This window comes from Zosterops lateralis (genome assembly GCF_965231275.1).
Source record: "Zosterops lateralis genome assembly, chromosome: 1".
NCBI classification, from domain to species: domain Eukaryota; kingdom Metazoa; phylum Chordata; class Aves; order Passeriformes; family Zosteropidae; genus Zosterops; species Zosterops lateralis.
In genome coordinates, this window is record NC_139762.1 from 17,177,039 (window position 1) to 17,196,684 (window position 19,646).

General features: G+C 36.2%; 1 protein-coding gene across 1 annotated transcript in view; it reads left to right on the plus strand.

The window, feature by feature from the left end:
* Positions 1-739: 739 nt before the first annotated feature.
* The window catches only part of ODAD2 (outer dynein arm docking complex subunit 2), a gene marked incomplete at its 3' end in the record, with an annotated part of 61,764 nt that continues 42,857 nt past the window's right edge, over positions 740-19,646 (plus strand). The window contains exons 1-7 of the mRNA XM_083876214.1: positions 740-798; positions 1,007-1,148; positions 13,410-13,556; positions 13,834-14,043; positions 14,208-14,432; positions 16,703-16,813; positions 17,313-17,467. Coding sequence (XP_083732340.1) covers positions 770-798; positions 1,007-1,148; positions 13,410-13,556; positions 13,834-14,043; positions 14,208-14,432; positions 16,703-16,813; positions 17,313-17,467 — 1,019 coding nt within the window. The 5' untranslated portion in view covers positions 740-769. The remainder of the gene's footprint in view (positions 799-1,006; positions 1,149-13,409; positions 13,557-13,833; positions 14,044-14,207; positions 14,433-16,702; positions 16,814-17,312; positions 17,468-19,646) is intronic.

A 19,646-nucleotide genomic window follows, 5' to 3' on the forward strand; every position in this document is an offset into this window, starting at 1 on the left:
AAAGTCTTGATGTAGTGAAATTGACTGCAATCATAAGTAATATTCTTTCTTTTTCTTGTGACTGTAATAGCGTTACCAGCTCAGGCTCAAAAAGACATTCTGCTTGCACAGCATTGTCATTTAGGGACAAAAAAGGTACCAGAGATTGTGGCCAGTTAGAACTAGGAGTTTTTCTGGAGTACGAGGAAAATCATAGATACTGTATTCAGCATGATCAAAGCTGTGGAGCATCTAAGTGTGTGGAAGAACTAGGCAGACCAAGACTGCCTGGAAATAAGATGACTATAGGAGAAGAAGAAGGATACAGAAACTCATGTCTGGGGATGGTAAATAGAGAACAGATAGTCACTGTCTGTTCTAGGACAAAAATAAAGGGCATCAAATGAAAATAAGCCAGTGAGATCAGTTCAGAACAAAGGGAGAGATGTCTTAATACTCTACATAGCTAAGCACTCATATTCCTTGCCAGAAGAAAGTAAATTCATTTATTTATGTGAGTTCAAAAAGCAACCAGAGACATCTGTTGAACTATGTTCAACATATCCATCCAAAACTATTAATGCATGGACAATCAGGAGTTCTCTGAATTACAGTATGCTGAAGAATATTCTGGAAAAAATAATTTCTGGGTTGTTGGTCTGTTTGTTTGTTTGTTTGTTTTAATAAGCCCACATCCAGTAGTGACAAGCCTCCAAAAAAAGACTCCGAAGAAGGGAAAAGTAGTGCTGGACCTCCGAATACAAAAAAGAAAGCCAGCGGCAAATCTAAAATGGTTAAAATTCAAGAAACTTCAAAATGGTATGGGTCACTTATTTTTCCTCCCTCAATTTTTTAATTTTTATTTTCCCTATCTACAGTAATTATCATTATATATACCTACCATTTGGTAATGTTAGCTGTATTTTTCTAGTTATTAGGCGGTGTTGTCATACCTGTTTGAAATATGCCTGTCCATATTATAGTTTATAACTATTTGAAATTGGTGATTCTGTTTATTTATTTTTAGTAAAGCATCAAGCAGTGTTGAGGATGTTGGTGAAAGTTCCTCAGAGACTGAAGAAGATGAGCAGCCTATCCGCCACCAGGAAGGAGGCACCGATTTATCACCAGAATACTGGGGAATTCAGAAACTTGCAAAATACGTAAAAGTAAGTAAGCACTGATAAATTGTATAAAAAGTTAAAAAATTACATTTGAGGAGACCAGACCAGTTTCCTATCCTTTCCACTTTCATTGTACTTTAGTATAACCCTGCAGTGTAGTATTTTCAAATCCTGGAACTGTGGACTTTCCTATCACGCACTTTCTTTTTAATCTGCTATTTTTGGCTTATATAGCCCTTTAGATTAAACCATCTGTTCAGTGTTATTTAAAACATAAGATGGCATAATCTCTTTATTAATTATTGGGTTTCTGTTTTGCTTTTTGTATGAAACTTTCCAAGAGATTTCTTTATGTGGATAATAACTTTCAAGAGTTTTTATTAAAACTGAATAGTTGCCTAAAGTCTTTCATCAACTGTGATTAATGCATGTCTGAAATAATTCTAACATGGTCTTGTGTCTGGATAGATGCTTTAGTGGACAAGAAAATGTATAATAAACAGGCATCTTCTAAAACAAACCAAAAAAAGTTTTTACACAGACTTGTTGAAAATCTTTTGGAACCTATAAATATAGATAGTTAGAATTCTGAATATGTCTGAAACAGATCAAAAACACAACATCCCTTTACTATTCTGGAAAACTCTAATTATGTTTTTCCCTCAGGAGAAGTTCCTTTACAAGTTTGTACTGGAATTTAAGTTCTGTTAAGTTGCTAATAAAAGCACTGGCTTATTTATTTTTTTGAGTGCAACTACGGAGTATACACATCTGACATAAAATGATGGTACTGGCTTTCAGTGCAGCACAAAGAGCAAGTCATATGAGGAGCAGCTGAGGGAGCTGGGCTTGTTTAGCCTGGAGAAAAGGAGGCTCAGGAGTGATCTTATCACTTCTAACTGCTTGAAAGGACGTTGTAGCCAGGTAGAGGTCAGCCTCTTCTCCCAGGCAACTGGAGATGGGACAAGAGGACATGGCCTCAAGATGTGCCAGGGGAGGTTCAGGCTGGACATCAGGAAGAATTTTTTGCTGCAAGGGTGGTTAAGCATTGCAATGGGCTGCCCAGAGAAGTGGTGGAGTCACCATCCTTGGAAGTGCTCAAGAAATGACTGGCCTTTGGTACTGTGGTTTAGTTGATGTCGTGGTGCTCAGTCAATGGTCTTGGACTTGATGATCCTGAAGATCTTTTCCAACCTTTATGATTGTATTATTCTGCAATTAAGTACTTGTGCAGAATAAGCAAAGTTTGGGCTTCTCACAGTCCTTTTAACTATTGGAGAAGAGTAACTCAGTCTTTTAAAATGTATTCAGAGTACTCACACTGCTCGTTTTCAGTTCATGTCTGTGTGGCCTTGCTAGTGGACCTGGCAAAGAGACACAGACAAACATGGATAATACAAGCCTGTCTACATTTATCTTTTCTAGGCTGGACCTCTGTATTTTTGTCATTTTGGCTATGGTAAAATAACCCTTTGCAAATGTAACTTTGAGCATGCAACTTGCTCAGATATTTCTAATGCTGAATACAGCATGTACACATTTTGCATTATAGAATTCTTCCTACTTGCGTGTAATTACAGTTCAAGAGGTTGTTTTCAAACCTTTCAGTTTGCTAACAGCTTCCTTCTGTCTGTATTATGAAGCAACTCTTGGTACTTTTCTGAAAGCTCAGAGAAACAAGGTCCTCCTGGGGAAGATAAATTCATTGAAATTCATTACCGTTGATGAATTCCCACTAATCTTTTAAATGGGCCCATTTATGTACCACCCTCTTTACTGACAAGGGTCTTTTCTCCTGGTTACTTAATTCTCAAACTCACTTTCCTCTCTAGATCCTTCCTATAGTTGTGTTTAGATTTTGGTACTGAACTTAAATCAGTATTGAAATTCATATCTACATTTCACAGAATCACAGAGTGTGTAGGTTGGAAGAGACCTTCAAGATCATCGAGTACAACCCAGCCTCAACACCTCAACTAGGTCTTGGTATCAAGTGCCACATCCAGTTTCCTTTTAAACACATCCAGGGATGGTGACTCCACCACCTCCCCGGGCAGACTATTCCAATATTTAATCACTCTTTCCGAGAAAAACTTCTTCCTAATATCCAACCTATATTTCCCTTGACGCAGCTTAAGACTGTGTCCTCTCATTCTGTCAGTTGCTGCCTGGAGAAAGAGACCAACCCCCAGTTGTCTACAACCACCCTTCAGGAACCATTGCATAAAACCATTCTGAAAGAAGAGTGAGAATGACAGATAGGAAAGTATATTTTTCAGGCACCTCTGTTTTAGAAATTGTCTATATTTTGTTCCAACCGTCAACAAACAAAATCACATAATGGTTTAGAACTAGGAAATGACAGGGCAGCATTTTTGATCAGATCATGAGTACCCATTAGGAAGTTTGTAATATAAAATTCAATAATGCAAAAAAGTTTTGTTATGGAAGTTCAAATCTATACTTCTTTACATATTCAGGTACACCTGAGTCTTCCAATAGTTAAGGTAGGTGTAAATTAAACTAAGTATTTGAAGATACGCTTAAAATACTTCTGTATTCATTCTTAGCTGCATAAAGCAAGAACTCTCTAGTGTCAGATAAAGCTGAAAAGAGATGCCTCAGTGCCATACCACAGACAGTGGCTGAAATGTTTTATTGATGGAGAGCTACTTTAGTTTGCACATGGAATTCATTTTAATTCAAGTATAAATACTGCACTTCTGGCCAGACTTGGGAGATTTTTTGGCATTCTTGTTGTTCATGTAGGCAAGTGTTCATGACACATGCAACGTAAGAGAAAATAAATTTATGACTGTGTTATTTAAGTATCTACAAGCATATTTATATAGAAGCACAAATTTAAATTGATTTGTGTTGTTGCTCATCTAAAAATATTAATTAAATGCCTTAAAAATATGTGATTGAGGTACCAAGAAAATGTGATAATTTGTAGATGCAATGATTTTTTGAATGTTTGCCTAAGTTAATGTGAATCACAATTCAGCAAGATTCTATAAATTATCAATTTGCAAATGAAAAACTCTCCTGTGTAAAACCTGAAGGATACCTAGTTTTTATATAATGTCAGAAATTACATAATGTTCATTAAATGTTAGAAAGACGGTTGCTATTTGTATAAAGCACACTTGAAGGATCCTGTGAGGTGTGCCTATAGGCTCTGTACTTGTGTTCCTCTTGATGGAGAGAAAATTCCAGTGCTGGGGAAATTCCCTTCTGACTTTTTGCCCTTCTCCACTCCCTTTCCTTTCTGGGAAAGAGTATCCATGTTGGAATTATTCCACTGGGAAGCAGCTGCTTCTGTGGTCTGGCTCCTTGTCCTACCTTCAAGCTTCCCAGAGCTGCAAAGGCAGAGATGGAGCATGTGTGTTCCTGCCTTGCCTCCCCATCAGCTTAACAATGAGCAGCAGAATAGATCAGTGAGCTTGGTGATGGTCTTTTGTTAGGGATCCTTTGGGGCCAGAGTAGATAAAATGGGAATGAGGTGCTCTGTTCATGTTTGTAACAGTGAGATTCACCCAGCCTACTTCAGATTTGACATTATTTATTAGATTGGCACTTCTGAAGAATTGGCTTTCTAGAGGAAGGACTACCTTTTACATCTGAAAAATTTTAGGAGTAGTATGAAGGGGTCATCTTTTTCAATTATCCTTTTACTAGAAACGAGGAACATCAGGTAAAGATGCAGAATCTTCTTTGTGGCAGATCTGGGGCTGTTCACTGAAAGAAAAAAAAAAAAGAAGAAAAAAGATGGTGAGAGCTGGGCTTTGTGCTGCCCACAGTTCAGCACTAACTGTTGCTGGTTTTATGATAAAACTGAGATGTTGATAGGTGAATTGGGCTGGTGGCTGTGCCAGGAATAATGCCAATATCCAGAATAAATATTTAGTCTCTTAAGCCCTTGTGCTGTTTGACTTTGGTTCCCTGTAAGGGCATGATTTAGATGTACACCTATGCCAGGATGAAGATGAATAGAGTTCTGCAGGGCAATGTCAGTTACAGAATTATGTGGAAAGTCATTCTACTTTTGGCTATATTTCAGGACTATGCTAGTGAAACCAGTCAAATCTCACACTTCATGTAATATATCCTTTAATTTCATATCTGTTTGGAATTACTCCAGTGCAAAAGACCTCGTTCCCAGAACAGCATCGTGTTTCTTTTCTACTTTGGAATGATGGATGGACGAATCTGCTGTCTCTCCCCAGCTGCTTGAGCCCTGTGCCGGGCCCAGGAGCTGGAGAAAGGCTATGGCACTGCCAGGAGCCAGGGAGGATCTTCCCTGGGTGTGGCCTTGAGCAGCAGCTCCCAGGTGCCCATGTGCAAATGAGAATCGTCTGCTTTAGCAGCTGATGTATACACCAACTCTTTTATGAGAACCAGTTATAAATTTATGGCACTTGTGGAAACATTGATGTGGCTTGTAGATTTTTCTCAAAATTTACATGCAATAGAGGACAGACAGTATTTTTGAACTGCATCATGGAAAAGTATAGCTTTCTTAAGTTATAATGGTATTGGAAACATTCCATATTATTAAGATTATACTAGTACTCATTATAAAAATTTAAATCGGTTTCATGAGCCATTCATTAAGAAATCAATTGCATTTTGGGATTAGCAGAAAAGTAATTCTATTTTATTCTAATGTGCAGGATCTCAGAAAAAGACATGAACATATCATCCTAAGGAATAAAATGGATCTTCAAATACTAATTGTTTAAAGTGAGACGTCTACATTCTCTGTTGTTTATGGATGTTCTCATAGTCTTGAAATCTGACCCTATGTGTATGATGCAAATGGATGCAAATCTTAGGATCTAATAGTAGGAGTAAAAGTCTCTAATCTGTGTAGGACTTATATATGACATATATTGCACATAAAAGCTATTTCTACAATCTGTAGATAAGAATGAAATAGTTTTTCTTTATAGTATCTTACTGGCAAGACTTGTACGAGATTATGTTTTGTCTAGTAAATACATAATAAACATACATAAGTGCATGTAAAGCACTTTTGTACATGTAGTACCTTTGTGTAAGGCCCTTTTTCAGGACTGACCACTTTGACCAACTCACATTATTACTAAAATGTCTAACAACAAATCTTCTCTCTTCCTCATGAAAGTATATGGTGGGGTGGTCTGAAGGAGGTTTTCAACTGGATGGAAAGGTAAAGATGAAAAATAAACCTCACTTTAGTTTGGCTAAGACTGTTATTTTTCAGAAGATACCAAATGTATGTGACATAATCGTGTGCCACCTGCTAATCTTTCCGGGCACATGTTTGGCTCACCCGTCAAGCTTGGCAAACCTGTCAGCCCTATATCACTCTCTTCTCTACTGTTCATGAATGTCTCTTGCTCCCGTCTTCCAGTATTAGCCAAGATCTTATTTTAAAATTCAGCAAAGAATGTGATCGCTGGGGAAAAAAAAAGGAAATAAAAATATGTGGAAAAATTCAATTTATGCTTAAGATATGTATATTCTAACAACGTAGATAGTGCTGATCATGAAAAAGAAATATTTTTATGATGATTTTACTAGGTAGGAAATATTTGGCAAATGGTGAACTCTCAAGTTATTATTATAATTGGCAGCTTTGAAGCACTGAAATAGTTCCCTCCTCAAAATACCATACAATCATTCTTCATCCCAAGAGACATTTAAAATTCATAACAACCAGTTGAATTTTGACCATTAACACCAACACCAGCTCTGATGAATTTTTGTGTAGTGAAGGTTTAATTAATGTTCACAGGGTCACACATTTCTTAGAGTTTTATAACTGATAAGATGAAAGACAACCTAGAAACAAAGAAAAACAAAGTAAACAGAATTCAGTAAAAAAGGGGAGAGAAGAGATGGTAGACAAAAAATAAAGGACTGAGGAAAAGCTCGTAAAATAACCTAAGTGTGATTCTCCTCTTTCTACAGGTTTGTATTCTATGATTAAAGCAGGTAATGAAATTAATGAGTTATGGTTTTGAAACCATAAACTGTAGTACCTTGAAAACAGTAGTAAATTGCCACAATTGTCTCAATCTGACTTCAAATTTTATATTCATGAAGTAGAGAATCAAATTGTTGTTTCCTAAATAATTAGTATGATTGTGTCTGAAAGGTAGCAAAGGTCTTAAGTAGTGAGAACAACATTCTGCATTGTTTTTAAGTGTTCCACAATAATCTAGACGCAATTTAATCATAGCTCACTCCACACACTGTTATTCCTGAAGCACACTTGTGCTTCAGCCATGTCTTCACCCATATTTGTTTTTCCTGTGCTCTCACTATGCCCCGTTTCTAAGTTTGTTTTATTTCTCCAGAGAACACTTGTCTCTTAGTTTTTCATAAACTATTGCTATAATTTGGTTTTCCTTGCAAAATTTTTTTTGGCTAGTTTCAAATGACACTGCCTCTTCTGTCTGTTCAGTGCTTTTAAAGCTTCAACCATATGCAAGCTCTCCAGCAGTCTGCAGAGGCAATGGTCCTTCCTAGTTCAACTTCATTAACTTTTCTCCTCAAATTCACATCCACTGGTTTCCTAAATTAGTTGGATACATAAAATTAAAATGGCTGTAATAGCATTAAGGCTTTTATCCTCTTTCTGGGCCAAGTACTGGGCAAAGTCAGAATGGCTTAGGCAGGTCTAACACTATCACACAAGGTCGGTAGCACATCTGTGTTATGGACAGCAAATGTCTCATCTCCAAGTCAGTGTTTACAATACTAAATTGCTGTTAACGGTAGTGCTGTTTGTGTAGGGCTTTTTCTTTTTAAACTTTAATCCTAGACCCTTTTCCCTTTCTCATTCAATCCTATTTGCTTCTAATTTCTGCATATTCTTTTAAAACGCATGTATGGTTCATTTTCCTCAGATGAAGTGTCCTTATAAAATTGTCCAGATGCATCTGGGGAAGAAATACACTCCTAAACTGAAAGTTTCACAACAGAGTAGAAGATAAACTTACACTGTTAAGATATTATATATTATATATTATCTTGGCCAGGTTTTCTGTGGTTTTGGGGTTACCATTTCACTTCTTTCCAAGTTTGAGGTTTAAGAAGTTACTAGGAAAATATTCTATTATTCCCAGTCCAAGGAAGTAAAAGTTCATATGTTTGCACATGAACTGTTAGACTCTTACCTCCTCTGTGGTAGAATCTGATTTCTATGAATCAGAAAAAGAAAGCTAACAGAATGGATGCACGTCCTGGATGAGTTTTCAAGAGGGAATCAATGCTTACCTAACAAAACCTCCTGGTTTGCACAGAAAATAATAGACATTCTTTTCTTTGGAAACTCATTTATTTTCAATTTCATAAAATATGACAATTTAAACTCACTGTATCTGGGTCATGACATATATGTCACTTCTGCCATTTTGTAGGGTCAGGGTCAATGTATTAATCTGCAAGTTAAACAGTGCAGCTTCTGTGTATTGTTGTAGTTCAGTGTGAATGTTTTGAAATGTTGTGATGCCTGTGATTTTCCACTGGCTTTACTTATTTTAATCTGTATGGTTTACATACTGCCAGGCTGGAGCTAAAGAACGCCAGAAGATTCAGGAAGTGAGTGAGGGAATTATTCCATAACTCAGTTATACTTGTCCATAACTCATGTCTTAACAAGTTGCAGCTTGTATGTTTTATAAACTAAGATGAAAAATTGGAACTAGTATTTAAACCATGACAAAACTCAGTGTTTAGAGATTCACTAGCATAGAAAAATTGCCTTGCTGAAGCATATTATGTATTTTATACTGCAATACTCAGTCTTTCATTAAGCTTTATCAAAATTTATTTAGATGTTAAAGTATTTTCTAGTAGAAAATTACAAAATTTTCTCTGCGATTTAAGAGAGTAAATTCAACAGAAAATAAAAAAGTCACAGACTTTTAAACTAAGAATTCTGTCTCATACTTTACTATTTGTTTTGGATTTCTTGTTTTATAGAAGCAGTATTGCTTTGGGTTGGGATTCCAATTAAGCGATGTTTTTTTTTTTCTAGGAGTATTTTTGTTCCATTAATGAATTTTAATTTTGAAAGTCTGGTATAACAATAACTTCATCTACTTTTATTGGGCTCTCACATTATGCAATTTTGTTTGTTTTGTATTTTTAAAAAATATATTGTTCTGGTATGTTTGGTCCTAATATTGTCAAGTGTGTTGTAATTGCCACTCAGATTATATGTACTCATAATCAAAACTTGGGTATTATACAGAAGAATGACAAAACTGCCCACAAACAGCAATTTTTTCCCTGTTTTTCAGCCATAGGCTTGTTATCATAGACATGCACATATAACTACCTATCCAGGATTTACTTAATACAATAGAGAAAATTTTTACTCTGGCACAATAAATTTCAGCCATTGATCTAAATAGTTAAAAAAGGCCATCTTTGACATTGCCAGGCAGAGTAAAACAATATTTTGTTTTCTGGTAGCATTCACTCATGTTCACTCTAAATCCTAAACAAATTAATAAAACACCCTTCAAATAGGTACTGTATTTATAGAGATATTTGTCAGCCCAAAACTGTATAATGTTCATTTTACTTTATTTTGCTTTCTCTTGGGAAACTTAAATGCACTGTAACTTGATTGTAATGTTTATGTATTTCCATTTATATATTTTTATTTTACAAAATGGGCAACACATTTGGAATAGTATTCTTTATAATCCTGTTCATAATTTTATTACTTGTACTCCTATAATGCCTTTAGGTTTCAATTGAAAGAGTTGACTCTAGAGTAAATTTTGTATCTTTCTTTCTTAGCCCGCTGAACTGACATCATCAATTCAAAAATGAAAGCTTTTTATTGACTAGAAATGGTTTATTGGGATTGGACATGTGCTATTGAAACTTAAGCCTGTGTAATTTATTATCAATGATCTGTATCTATGATCATATTACCTATTATGGGTTAATTATTTTTTTTAAGAAAAGAAGTAAATATTAAAAAAATTTATTATTAAAAAAATTTCATGATAGTAAATAGCAGAAAACAGGACTAGAGCAGAATGTAGGAAGTCATTGACTTCATCTGCTTGCCTCCAAAACAGAACCAATTCTTTGTGTGTCTTCTGAACAAATATTTCTCTACCTTTTCTTTCCTGTCATGGAGATTTCATGACTGGTGTAAGCAATGTATTCAAGAAATCAAATATTCTTACCATTAAAGTTGGTTTTGTTGAGTCTTTTTTTTTTTTAATTATTTTTCCAAGTGTAGATTAACCCTGATGCCATTAAACCTGATGCCATTAAACCCCATTATTTCTTGTCCGGACCTGGAAAACAGATGGTTGGCATTGAAGGTGTTCTTTAAACTACCTTCCTGCTGTCTTCTTCAGAATAAACAGTACCAGTTCCTTCAATTTTTCTGTGAAGATCATAATTTTGAGATATTTTGGTGTCTGGTCTTTATCAACTTTCTTAGTATCTTTTTTGAAGTAGAATACCCAGAATGAATGTACTTAAATTTGAGCAGTGCCAAAACAAAGAAAGAGGATTTCTTGTATCTTACAGGTTACAAATCTGGTTATAAGTCTCTGTAAAGTTTGCTTTTTTGATTGGCAATGCTCTGATATTGATAGATAATGTCAGTGTTGTGTTCTGTTGCTAAGAACAGATTTCTTCCTACAGTTCTGCAAACTAATCATGGCATCAGCCAGTTCTCTCAATACCACAGAGCAGAGTCCATTGAGTTCATCTAGTATGAAAACATCTGACTTATCTAAGTACTTACTGACAGGTTATGTCCTTAGCATAGTCAGAGTGTTCACTACCCTGTCAGAGACATTAACTAACCATTAGCAGAATATAGTAAACGTTGATGTATGAAAAAGACCCCTTCATGCTTTTGCTTTCTTGGTTCCATTTGTTGAAAGCTTGCTGTTGACTAACAGGGTTTTACCTCTTGATTATTAAAGAAGTCAAACAAAATGATGGTTTGAACCTGTGTGTTCCTTGAGGAACTTTAGGTTGTGTCTGTGTTTGCTTGTGTTTTTCTTTTATTTTCATTCTTTTTTTTTTTATCTTGTCAGTAGTTCTGTAATTCTCAGTTGTTCTCACTTGTGAGCTTGAATATTGTAAGAGACATTACACATACAGTGCAAGAAGATGTTTTACTGATAGTGTAACAGTGATACTGGTTTATTTTCATGGATGTATGTGTTATACTGATATAAAGGAAGAAAGGCACATTTTAACTAAGTCTGTGTTTAATTTCAAGCCTTAAAATTGACTGTTGATCTGCCAGTAGAGTCTATTATGCTTCCAACATATCAGATTTCAAATGGTATAACAACATGATGCAGATTTTATGTCAACTTAATGAAGAGCTAACTATTTCCATGAATGTTAAAATCTATGCTGTAACTACTACAAGATTTACTGTAATGATAACTTCAAGAAACAAAAATAATTGTTGAAACCATCAGCAGTATTTCTTATTTTGTAGAACTGATGCTTCAGCACATATGAAAAATATTTTATTGTGGTTTTTCATTAAAAACACTTAAACTGATGTGTTCATTTTTGAAGCTGAAAAATTAAAATGCATGTATATGCATTATAGACAGTTGTATTTTTTATTCAGTATAAGAAAATTAAAAGTTGTTTAATTTTTAAAAACATGGCCCATATTAAATATCATACACCAACCATTATACATGTAAGATAAGGGAATTATGGATTATTGTGTTATGTATAAATGCAGTTTCACTGTAGGAGAAGCACTCCTCAGAAGGAGAGTCATCACTTTTCAGGTTAGCAATATACTTCTTACAGTTATGTAAAATATAAAAGACAAGTTTTCTTTCAAAACACCTGTTGCAAATCTTTTATCAGACAAAGCAAAGGAAATGTCAAAGTCTGATCTATGTTTAAAGTCTACAAATTTCAATAAAGGACAGCTGTTAGTTTTCTGACCTGCAGAATATTCTCTGTAGTTTTGTAAACATATCACAGGGATTTTAAAAAAAAATTGTTTTAAGTTTTACGTGTGTGGATAAACTGATTTCTCAAGGAAAACGTTTGAGAAATTGTTACATTATTTTATACTCTAGGACATATTTTCAAAGTAGATGAAAATATGTTATTAAAGCAAGACACATTTCATTCTCCTGAAATCAAGATGATAAAGATGACTTTAAAAGATAATTGTAAAAAATTGTGGGCATCTTCCTCTAGGACACTATGTTACACATGTTTAAAAATTACCTTTACATTTAACCACTTCTGTGGGGAAGTTTTGTGGTATCTGTTGTTATAAGAAATTTAGGCAAGAATTATGAAGCACTATGAATATATACTTTGTTGGTTATCAGAACTATTTTGTCTGATGTAAACTACTGGTCTGAAGCTTTATGAAGTAGTTCTCTCACATTCTTTTTGGATGTATTTTCTCACTTGTGGTTCTTTGCTATATTTATAACAACTTGAAGAGCATGCTAAATTTAAATTCCTTTTGTACTGAATCTGTCTTACTGTTTCTGTTTACATTTAAGAAATATGCTTCAAAAGTTCAGGGTTTATTAGATCTACCTGTTTAATATTTGCAAACATTACTCAGTTTTGTAATATTCTGTGTTTCGTTATGATGTCCAGAATTTAGCAGAACACTTTCCCATGGGAAGGGTTGACCAAAAATCCTTTACAGATTCAAAACTCTCTTTTAAAAGAGATGGGATTGGGCAGCACAGTTCTGATCAGGATGGGAGCCAAAGCTTCCCTGGAATGTAGGAGGTGGATGCTGTAGTTTGATTTACTAGGTACTCCTAAGTTGTAACTTCCACATTAGTACCAGCTGGCAATGTTCACTCCAGCTTCTGTTGCAGCCAGAGCTCAGCTCTCCTAATTTCCATGCTGGTCAGTTCATCCCTGATTTTATCGACAGTAAATCTGTATTATAGGTTTAAAAGAATCCACTGTCATATGGTTTAACTTTCTGTGTTGCATTCTTTGATTTTTTCTTTAAGTCTAGTTGAAGTGACTGAAATAGAACTTATCATTTAGAAAAACATTCAATGTGATCTATTCAAAGTCATCCATGTCAGTCATTTTCCACCTGAGCTATTCACTCCTTTGAATCTTTATGCAATTTACAGACTTTATCAATAGTTCCATTTCTTACTATGTTTGCATTATTGAACCACCATAGAATCAAAATAGTCTAACGTTTCTTTTTTAGTAGTAGTTTTACTAGCATGACTAGAAGTGATTGAGTTTTATATTAAATGCACTTTACACATTTGCTAATTACTTGCTTTATTTTAGGGAGGTGATCCAACAGCTACTCTAATTGCCCTGTGTTCAATGAGAGATTTAAATTTGTCTCAAGAAGCATGTCAGCTGGCCATCAAAGACACTGGATGTCTTGAAGTGTTAGTTAATTTACTTGATACAGAAGAAATTAAATGTCAGGTAATGAGCTATTGTCAAATAGAGCAATGAATATGCCTTTTCCATGAAAATATTTTTTTTTGTTTCAATGTTACAGAGTGTAAAGAAGATTGATTTCTCATTTCTGCATTTTCTTGTTTTCTTCAGATTTTTTAGAAAGACATGTATGTCTTTGACTTTCAGTTTTCTTCTCTTCTCCTGATTAAATATAAAGAAAAAAATTAAATAACCCATCATTTTAAATAATGTTTTTGTATACCTAAATAATGTTTGACTTCTATCGTTTCTCATTATTTAGACTGGTTCATTAAAAATCCTGAAGGAAATTAGTCAAAATGTATTGATCAGACATGCAATTGCAGATCTTGGAGGCTTAGAGATCATGGTGAAAATACTGGACTCTCCAGATAGTGATCTAAAATGTTTGGCAGCTGAAACAATTGCCAATGTTGCTAGATTTAAACGAGCACGAAAGACAGTAAGGCAACATGGAGGAATCAAGAGATTGGTAAGCAGACATTAAAATTTTTACCCTTGTTATATGCATATTTTTTGCTCAAAAAATAAATCATGTGTTGCAAACATGATTAATTACAGTGTATACCATAATTAGAAGGCAGCATGATATCAAAGTTTCCTGTAGATATTAAGAAATTGGTGGGTTTTTTTTAGGTTGAGCTGTTGGAATCTATTTCAGTGGGATCATCATGCCAAGCCAAAGACACTGAAACAGCACGCTGTGGGGCTTTGGCACTCTGGAGCTGCAGCAAAAGCACCAAAAACAAGAAAGCAATCCGTAAAGCTGGTGGCATTCCGTTACTAGCTAGATGGCTCAAATGCTCACACACAGACATCTTAATACCAATAGTGGGGACACTACAAGAATGTGCCTCAGAGGTGAGTAAACACATATAGCGAAGTTATTTCTTAACATTAAAGGAATTCGCCACTAAAAGGAAATACTACATTTTACAGTCACTTAAATCAGGTCAGTTATCCCATCAGGAAGTAGATGCTTTATGTAATCAAAGTGGTTTTGAGAAGGTCACAGGTTGGATTGAAGTAAAAGCCATGTATTTTTTATTTAAAGGTCTAGGAGTAATAAATGAAAGAAAAAATTTAGAAATAAAAGCCTTAATCAGTTTCTCTTTTTTTCTTATTGTTTTCATCATAGTTTACAGACTTGGCAACCTAAGGTTCTGTTTTCTGGTTAATCAATGCATTTAAATTCTGCTAAACTAACTGCAGGTATGACCAAGAAGATCCAAGGCAGTGCAGGGCAGAGTGACTTACAGTGTCCTTGTGCACTGGGTCTGATCCATTGCAAATAGAAGAAAGGAATATATGTGATTTTTCCACAGATTTCCACAGCACATTTTGCAACTTTGAGTATATTCAGTTTTTAAATTTGAATACAAATATTTTTTACCATGGCTATGTAAGGGATTACACTACTGAGACAGTTCTGTTTAATATCTTTATGAATGACATGGTTGAGGGAATTGAGGGCACCCTCAACACGTTCAGGGTTTGCAGACACACCAAGGGTGGGAGTGTTGAACTGCTGGAGGGCAGGAAGGCTTTGCAGAGGGATCTGTGCAGGCTGGATCCATGTGCCAAGGCCAGTGGTACAAGCTTCAACAAGGCCAAGTGACAGGTCCTGCACTTGGGTCACATCACCCCTGCAGTGCTACAAGCTGGGGAAGGAGTGACTGGAAAACTGTATGGTGGAAAAAGACCTGGAGGGCTGAACATAAGCCAGCAAGTGCCCAGGTGGACAAGAAGGCAAATGGCATCCTGGCCTGTGTCAGCACTAGTGTGGCCAGCAGGACCAAGGCCGTGGTCATCCTCCTGTGCTTGGCCTGCACAAATCCTGGTTCAGTTCTGGGTCCCTCAGTTTAGGAAGAACACTGAGGTGCTGGAGTGTGTCCAGAGAAGGGCAATGGGGTTGGGAAAGGGTCTGGAGCACAAGGGTGGTGAGGAGCAGCTGTGGGAGCTGGGGGTGTTTAGCCTGGAGAGAAGGAGGCTCAGAAGGGACCTGATCACTCGCTCCAGTTTCCTGAAAGAAAGTTGAAGTCAGGTGGAGTTGGACTCTTCTCCCAGGTAACAAGCAATAGGATCAGAGGAAATTGCTTCAGGTTGAATCAGGGGAGGTTTAGATTAAATATTAGGAAAAGTTTCTTCACCAAAACAGTTGTCAAGCACTGTAATGGACTGCCCAGGGGAATGGTTGAGTCACCATGCCTGGAGTTACTTAAAAGATGTGCAGATGTGGGATGCAGTTTAGTGGTGGATTTGGCAGTACTGGGATAATGGTTGGACTCAGTGATTTTAAAGGTCTTCTCCAACCTAAATGATTCTATTTGTTGATGATTCTGTATCTTCATTTGAACTTGAGGCGTATTGCATTTCAGATAAAAAAAATATACATAATTTGTCTTTTTGAATTTGAGGCACAAAATACATAATTTTTCATAAGATTTTACATTATTAAACACTGTCTGTTAAAAATGAGCTTCTTGAATTACACAAATTAATGCATGTTCCATGACACACAAACCTGGCAGGTTTTAGGGTCAGTAAGTATATATTGAGAAGGTGTCATTTTTGAGGGTTTCTTGTATGGCCTAACTTGGAAGGAACACTAAATGCATTTCTTACACAGATGTTTCCCCTGCTTAAAAAATGATCCCCTGTTACAATGCCTGTAGGTTAAAATTTGGATGAAAATATCACTAAAAATGTTAATTTTAAGAACATATTTTTCTAACCTTGTTTTAGGAATAGGTGTGTTGTTTTGGCTGCTGGTTCTCGATGAAGTGAGTGGGTACTTCTTGATTCCATTCTGAAGCGTCTTTTGCTTTCTTGGGTCTGAGCAGGGAGTCTGGACACCTTCCAGAATATTCCTCATTCTGCGTAAGCCAAGTGGCTACAAGATAGGCAGTGCAGTACCTCGTTTTACAGGTGATTTGAAGAGCACTGCAGAGAACGTCTGTATTTTCTTACCTCTGAGATCATGAGTAGTATTCTCAAGGCAATGATGACTTGTGCTTACATAAAGTACAGGGCTTCACAATATAAAACCCTATAATTGTAGCATTGTACTATTTTTGTGACCTATTAACTGTTAATATGCAGGATTTAAAAGATGCAGTTTATCTTTTTAGCCAAGTTATAGACTTGCAATAAGGACAGAAGGCATGATTGAGGACCTAGTGAAAAATCTGAGTAGTGAACACGAGGAGCTCCAGATGCATTGTGCAAGTGCCATATTTAAGGTAATTGTATTATAATCAGTAGATCGGAACCAGGATTAGCCCTTTTTTTTAATGTCATTGTCAGTTTAAAATTTTCTTAATTTCACTATTTCTCTAATGTGTAAAAAATTATTGAAGTGTTGTTGTGAATATTTTAGCTGCATATTTAGTATTATAATTAGATTCTTACTTGCTCTTCTTGTGTGCAAGCACTAGGTTGCACAGGTAACCAGTGGAGAGAGGTGGGGCATACTGTGCATAGAACTGCTTTGGTTTTTTTGTTTGTTTACCCCTAAAGTGGACAATGTGACAATATAAGCACTGCTGCAAATACAGGAGCAGTTTATTGTCAAACTCTCTTGAGTGAGTTGTTAGCATATTCAGATACTTGAATACAATATTTATGTTTCCTTCTCTATTAGCTTTTACTAGTTACAATGTAATATAGCTAGCTTTTGAAGACATCATTTTACATATTTTTACATGATACATATGTTTAATATATATATATATTTTATAGTGTGCAGAAGATGAAGAAACACGGGACCTGGTTAGAAAACATGATGGTCTACAACCACTATCTGTTCTGCTTGATAACAGTGAAAACAAAGAACTTTTGGCAGCTGTGACAGGAGCAGTCTGGAAATGTGCAATCAGTAGAGAAAATGTGTTAAAGTAACAATTTAATTTTACAAGCATTCATTACATTATCATGTTTTGATTTTATGGGCCTCTATTGTTTTCAAAACTGTTGTGTCATGATTCTTCAAAATCAGTCTTTATAATCAGTTGAGCTTTCAACTTAGGTTTTATAGTACTTAAAAAATTGCCACCTGACCTTATTAGGGTAAAGTGAAAACAGTGTTAAATTCCTAGAATCTTAACAGTCAACTAAGACAAGTGGTGCCTCTAGTTAAGGTATAGGACACTGAGTCAGGAGGTGTACTAGCACATAATAATCATTTAACACACCACCCTATCTGATATCTCCCCTCCTGTCTGTAGCTTGCAAGCCAGAATCATTGCTGCATGGTAGAGAGAGTACTTAGTACACTTAAACAGTTTACATCAAGAGAGAAAAAGACCAAATTATCTCATTGTAGGGTAGATATCTAATACATATTAGAAATATACTGGAGTCTAGGATAATTAGCCTAGATGCCTTTCTTCTTGACTACAGAAGGGACTCAGAAAAGTTGCTTTGTCTGGAGATCCAGCTTCTAAATGAGTGGAATTAACTGATGAGAGCTCTACTGTGGGTACCAGCAACCTCTCAGTACCAGGGTTCTGAGTAATTATTTGAGAATGTGACAGTAGGAGTTGTCACTCTACGCCATCCATGGAGCAGCTTAATGGTTGAGAACACTTTACCCTCTCATCTAAAATTAATATAACAAGTTCATGCACCTTACATAAAAAAGGAAGCTGGCTCCACTACATGTGTGCTAGATTTCCTGCTGAAATTATGCTGGTCTGTATGTAGAGCATGTAGAAAGATTAGAAGGAGTAAGAGGTAGCATCTTCCTGCTGCTGTAATTTAGTGTACCTTGCTGAATAAGCACATAGGATAGATAAAGACTGGGTAAAAATTAGGAAGATTTCCAGGCTTCACATTCTGGCTTTTTGCTGTCCTAAATGAGTCCCCAAACTGTTGGTATACAGAACTATGGTCTTTATGTCCTCTACTGCTGTCCTACTGCTCTTTTGTATTCTTAATTGCACAGTAACCTGACTTTTCATATGGATGTATCCTTTTCTGTGGATTTTGGGTTGTGCAGAGGTATCCTGATTTTGGATCAATCAGTGATGAGACAGACTGAATAGCTCTCTCTGTACTAGTAAACTAAACAGGGCCAAATCTTTCAGCTTTCAGGCTCTGTGTTAGGATTATCCATACTGTTTAACTGCCAGCACAGTCCTTACACAGTTTCCCAGCAAACACTCTCCCAGACAATGCCCAGACACATGGGAACGGTGCAGGCAACAGATTGTTCCCATTAGGCAGAATGGGTGAGGCCACCCTGCATTGTGAGGATAAGAGATTTTAGCCATATGGATGCTATGTTGTGCTTCTTGTCCTCAGGGCTAGAGAATGAGCCCTAGCCTGTTTTATTTATTAGTATAGCTGTAGCCAATAATTCTGTCCAACGGCAAACAGATTTTTGTTGGGCTACTCACATATCTTTGGCAAGTGCTTGATGCTCCACAAAGGTTACTAGCCTGGCACAGCTCCAGCTGAATTCACGTGTTATGTAGTGCTGAGTCTGAAGCAGTAAACCCTATCCAAACTCAAGATGGGAGGGCACTAAAGAAAAGGGTGTGAGGATAATATGAAAACACCTAAGCAGATCTGGAGGGATGAACCTGAGTCTGGCATGAAGCTAGAACTAACAAACCCTGCTGGCTCCTGCAGGGGCTCTAAATTATCTCTGAAGTGATCCAGAGTATTTCCTTTACGTGGAGTTCACTGCTGAGATGTTGTGCTGACTCAGCGTGAGCTGTGCAGGTGCCTGTGCCTGTGTAGCTGCGGGAGCAGCCGTACTGCTCCTGGACACAAGATGGCCCGAGCCAGCAGCTCTGCCAGAGAGCGCCTGCCCGTTCAGAGCCAGCTCACATCGTTCCATCTGTGAAGCAGTTGAAATGCTGCAAAAATCAGTTTAGTTTTGTTGTTTTTTAAAATTATTTGCTTATTTTACTGCTCTTTTTTTCATGCTGTTGATGTTTACTCTTGAAAAAAATTATTGTAGGGATACTTCCAGATTGTAGTGAACAAAGAGAGGAAAATTTCGCTTTCATCAAAGGTTTGGATGATGAAAAACAAATTCTCATTTCTCATTTATTTTAATTATTACTC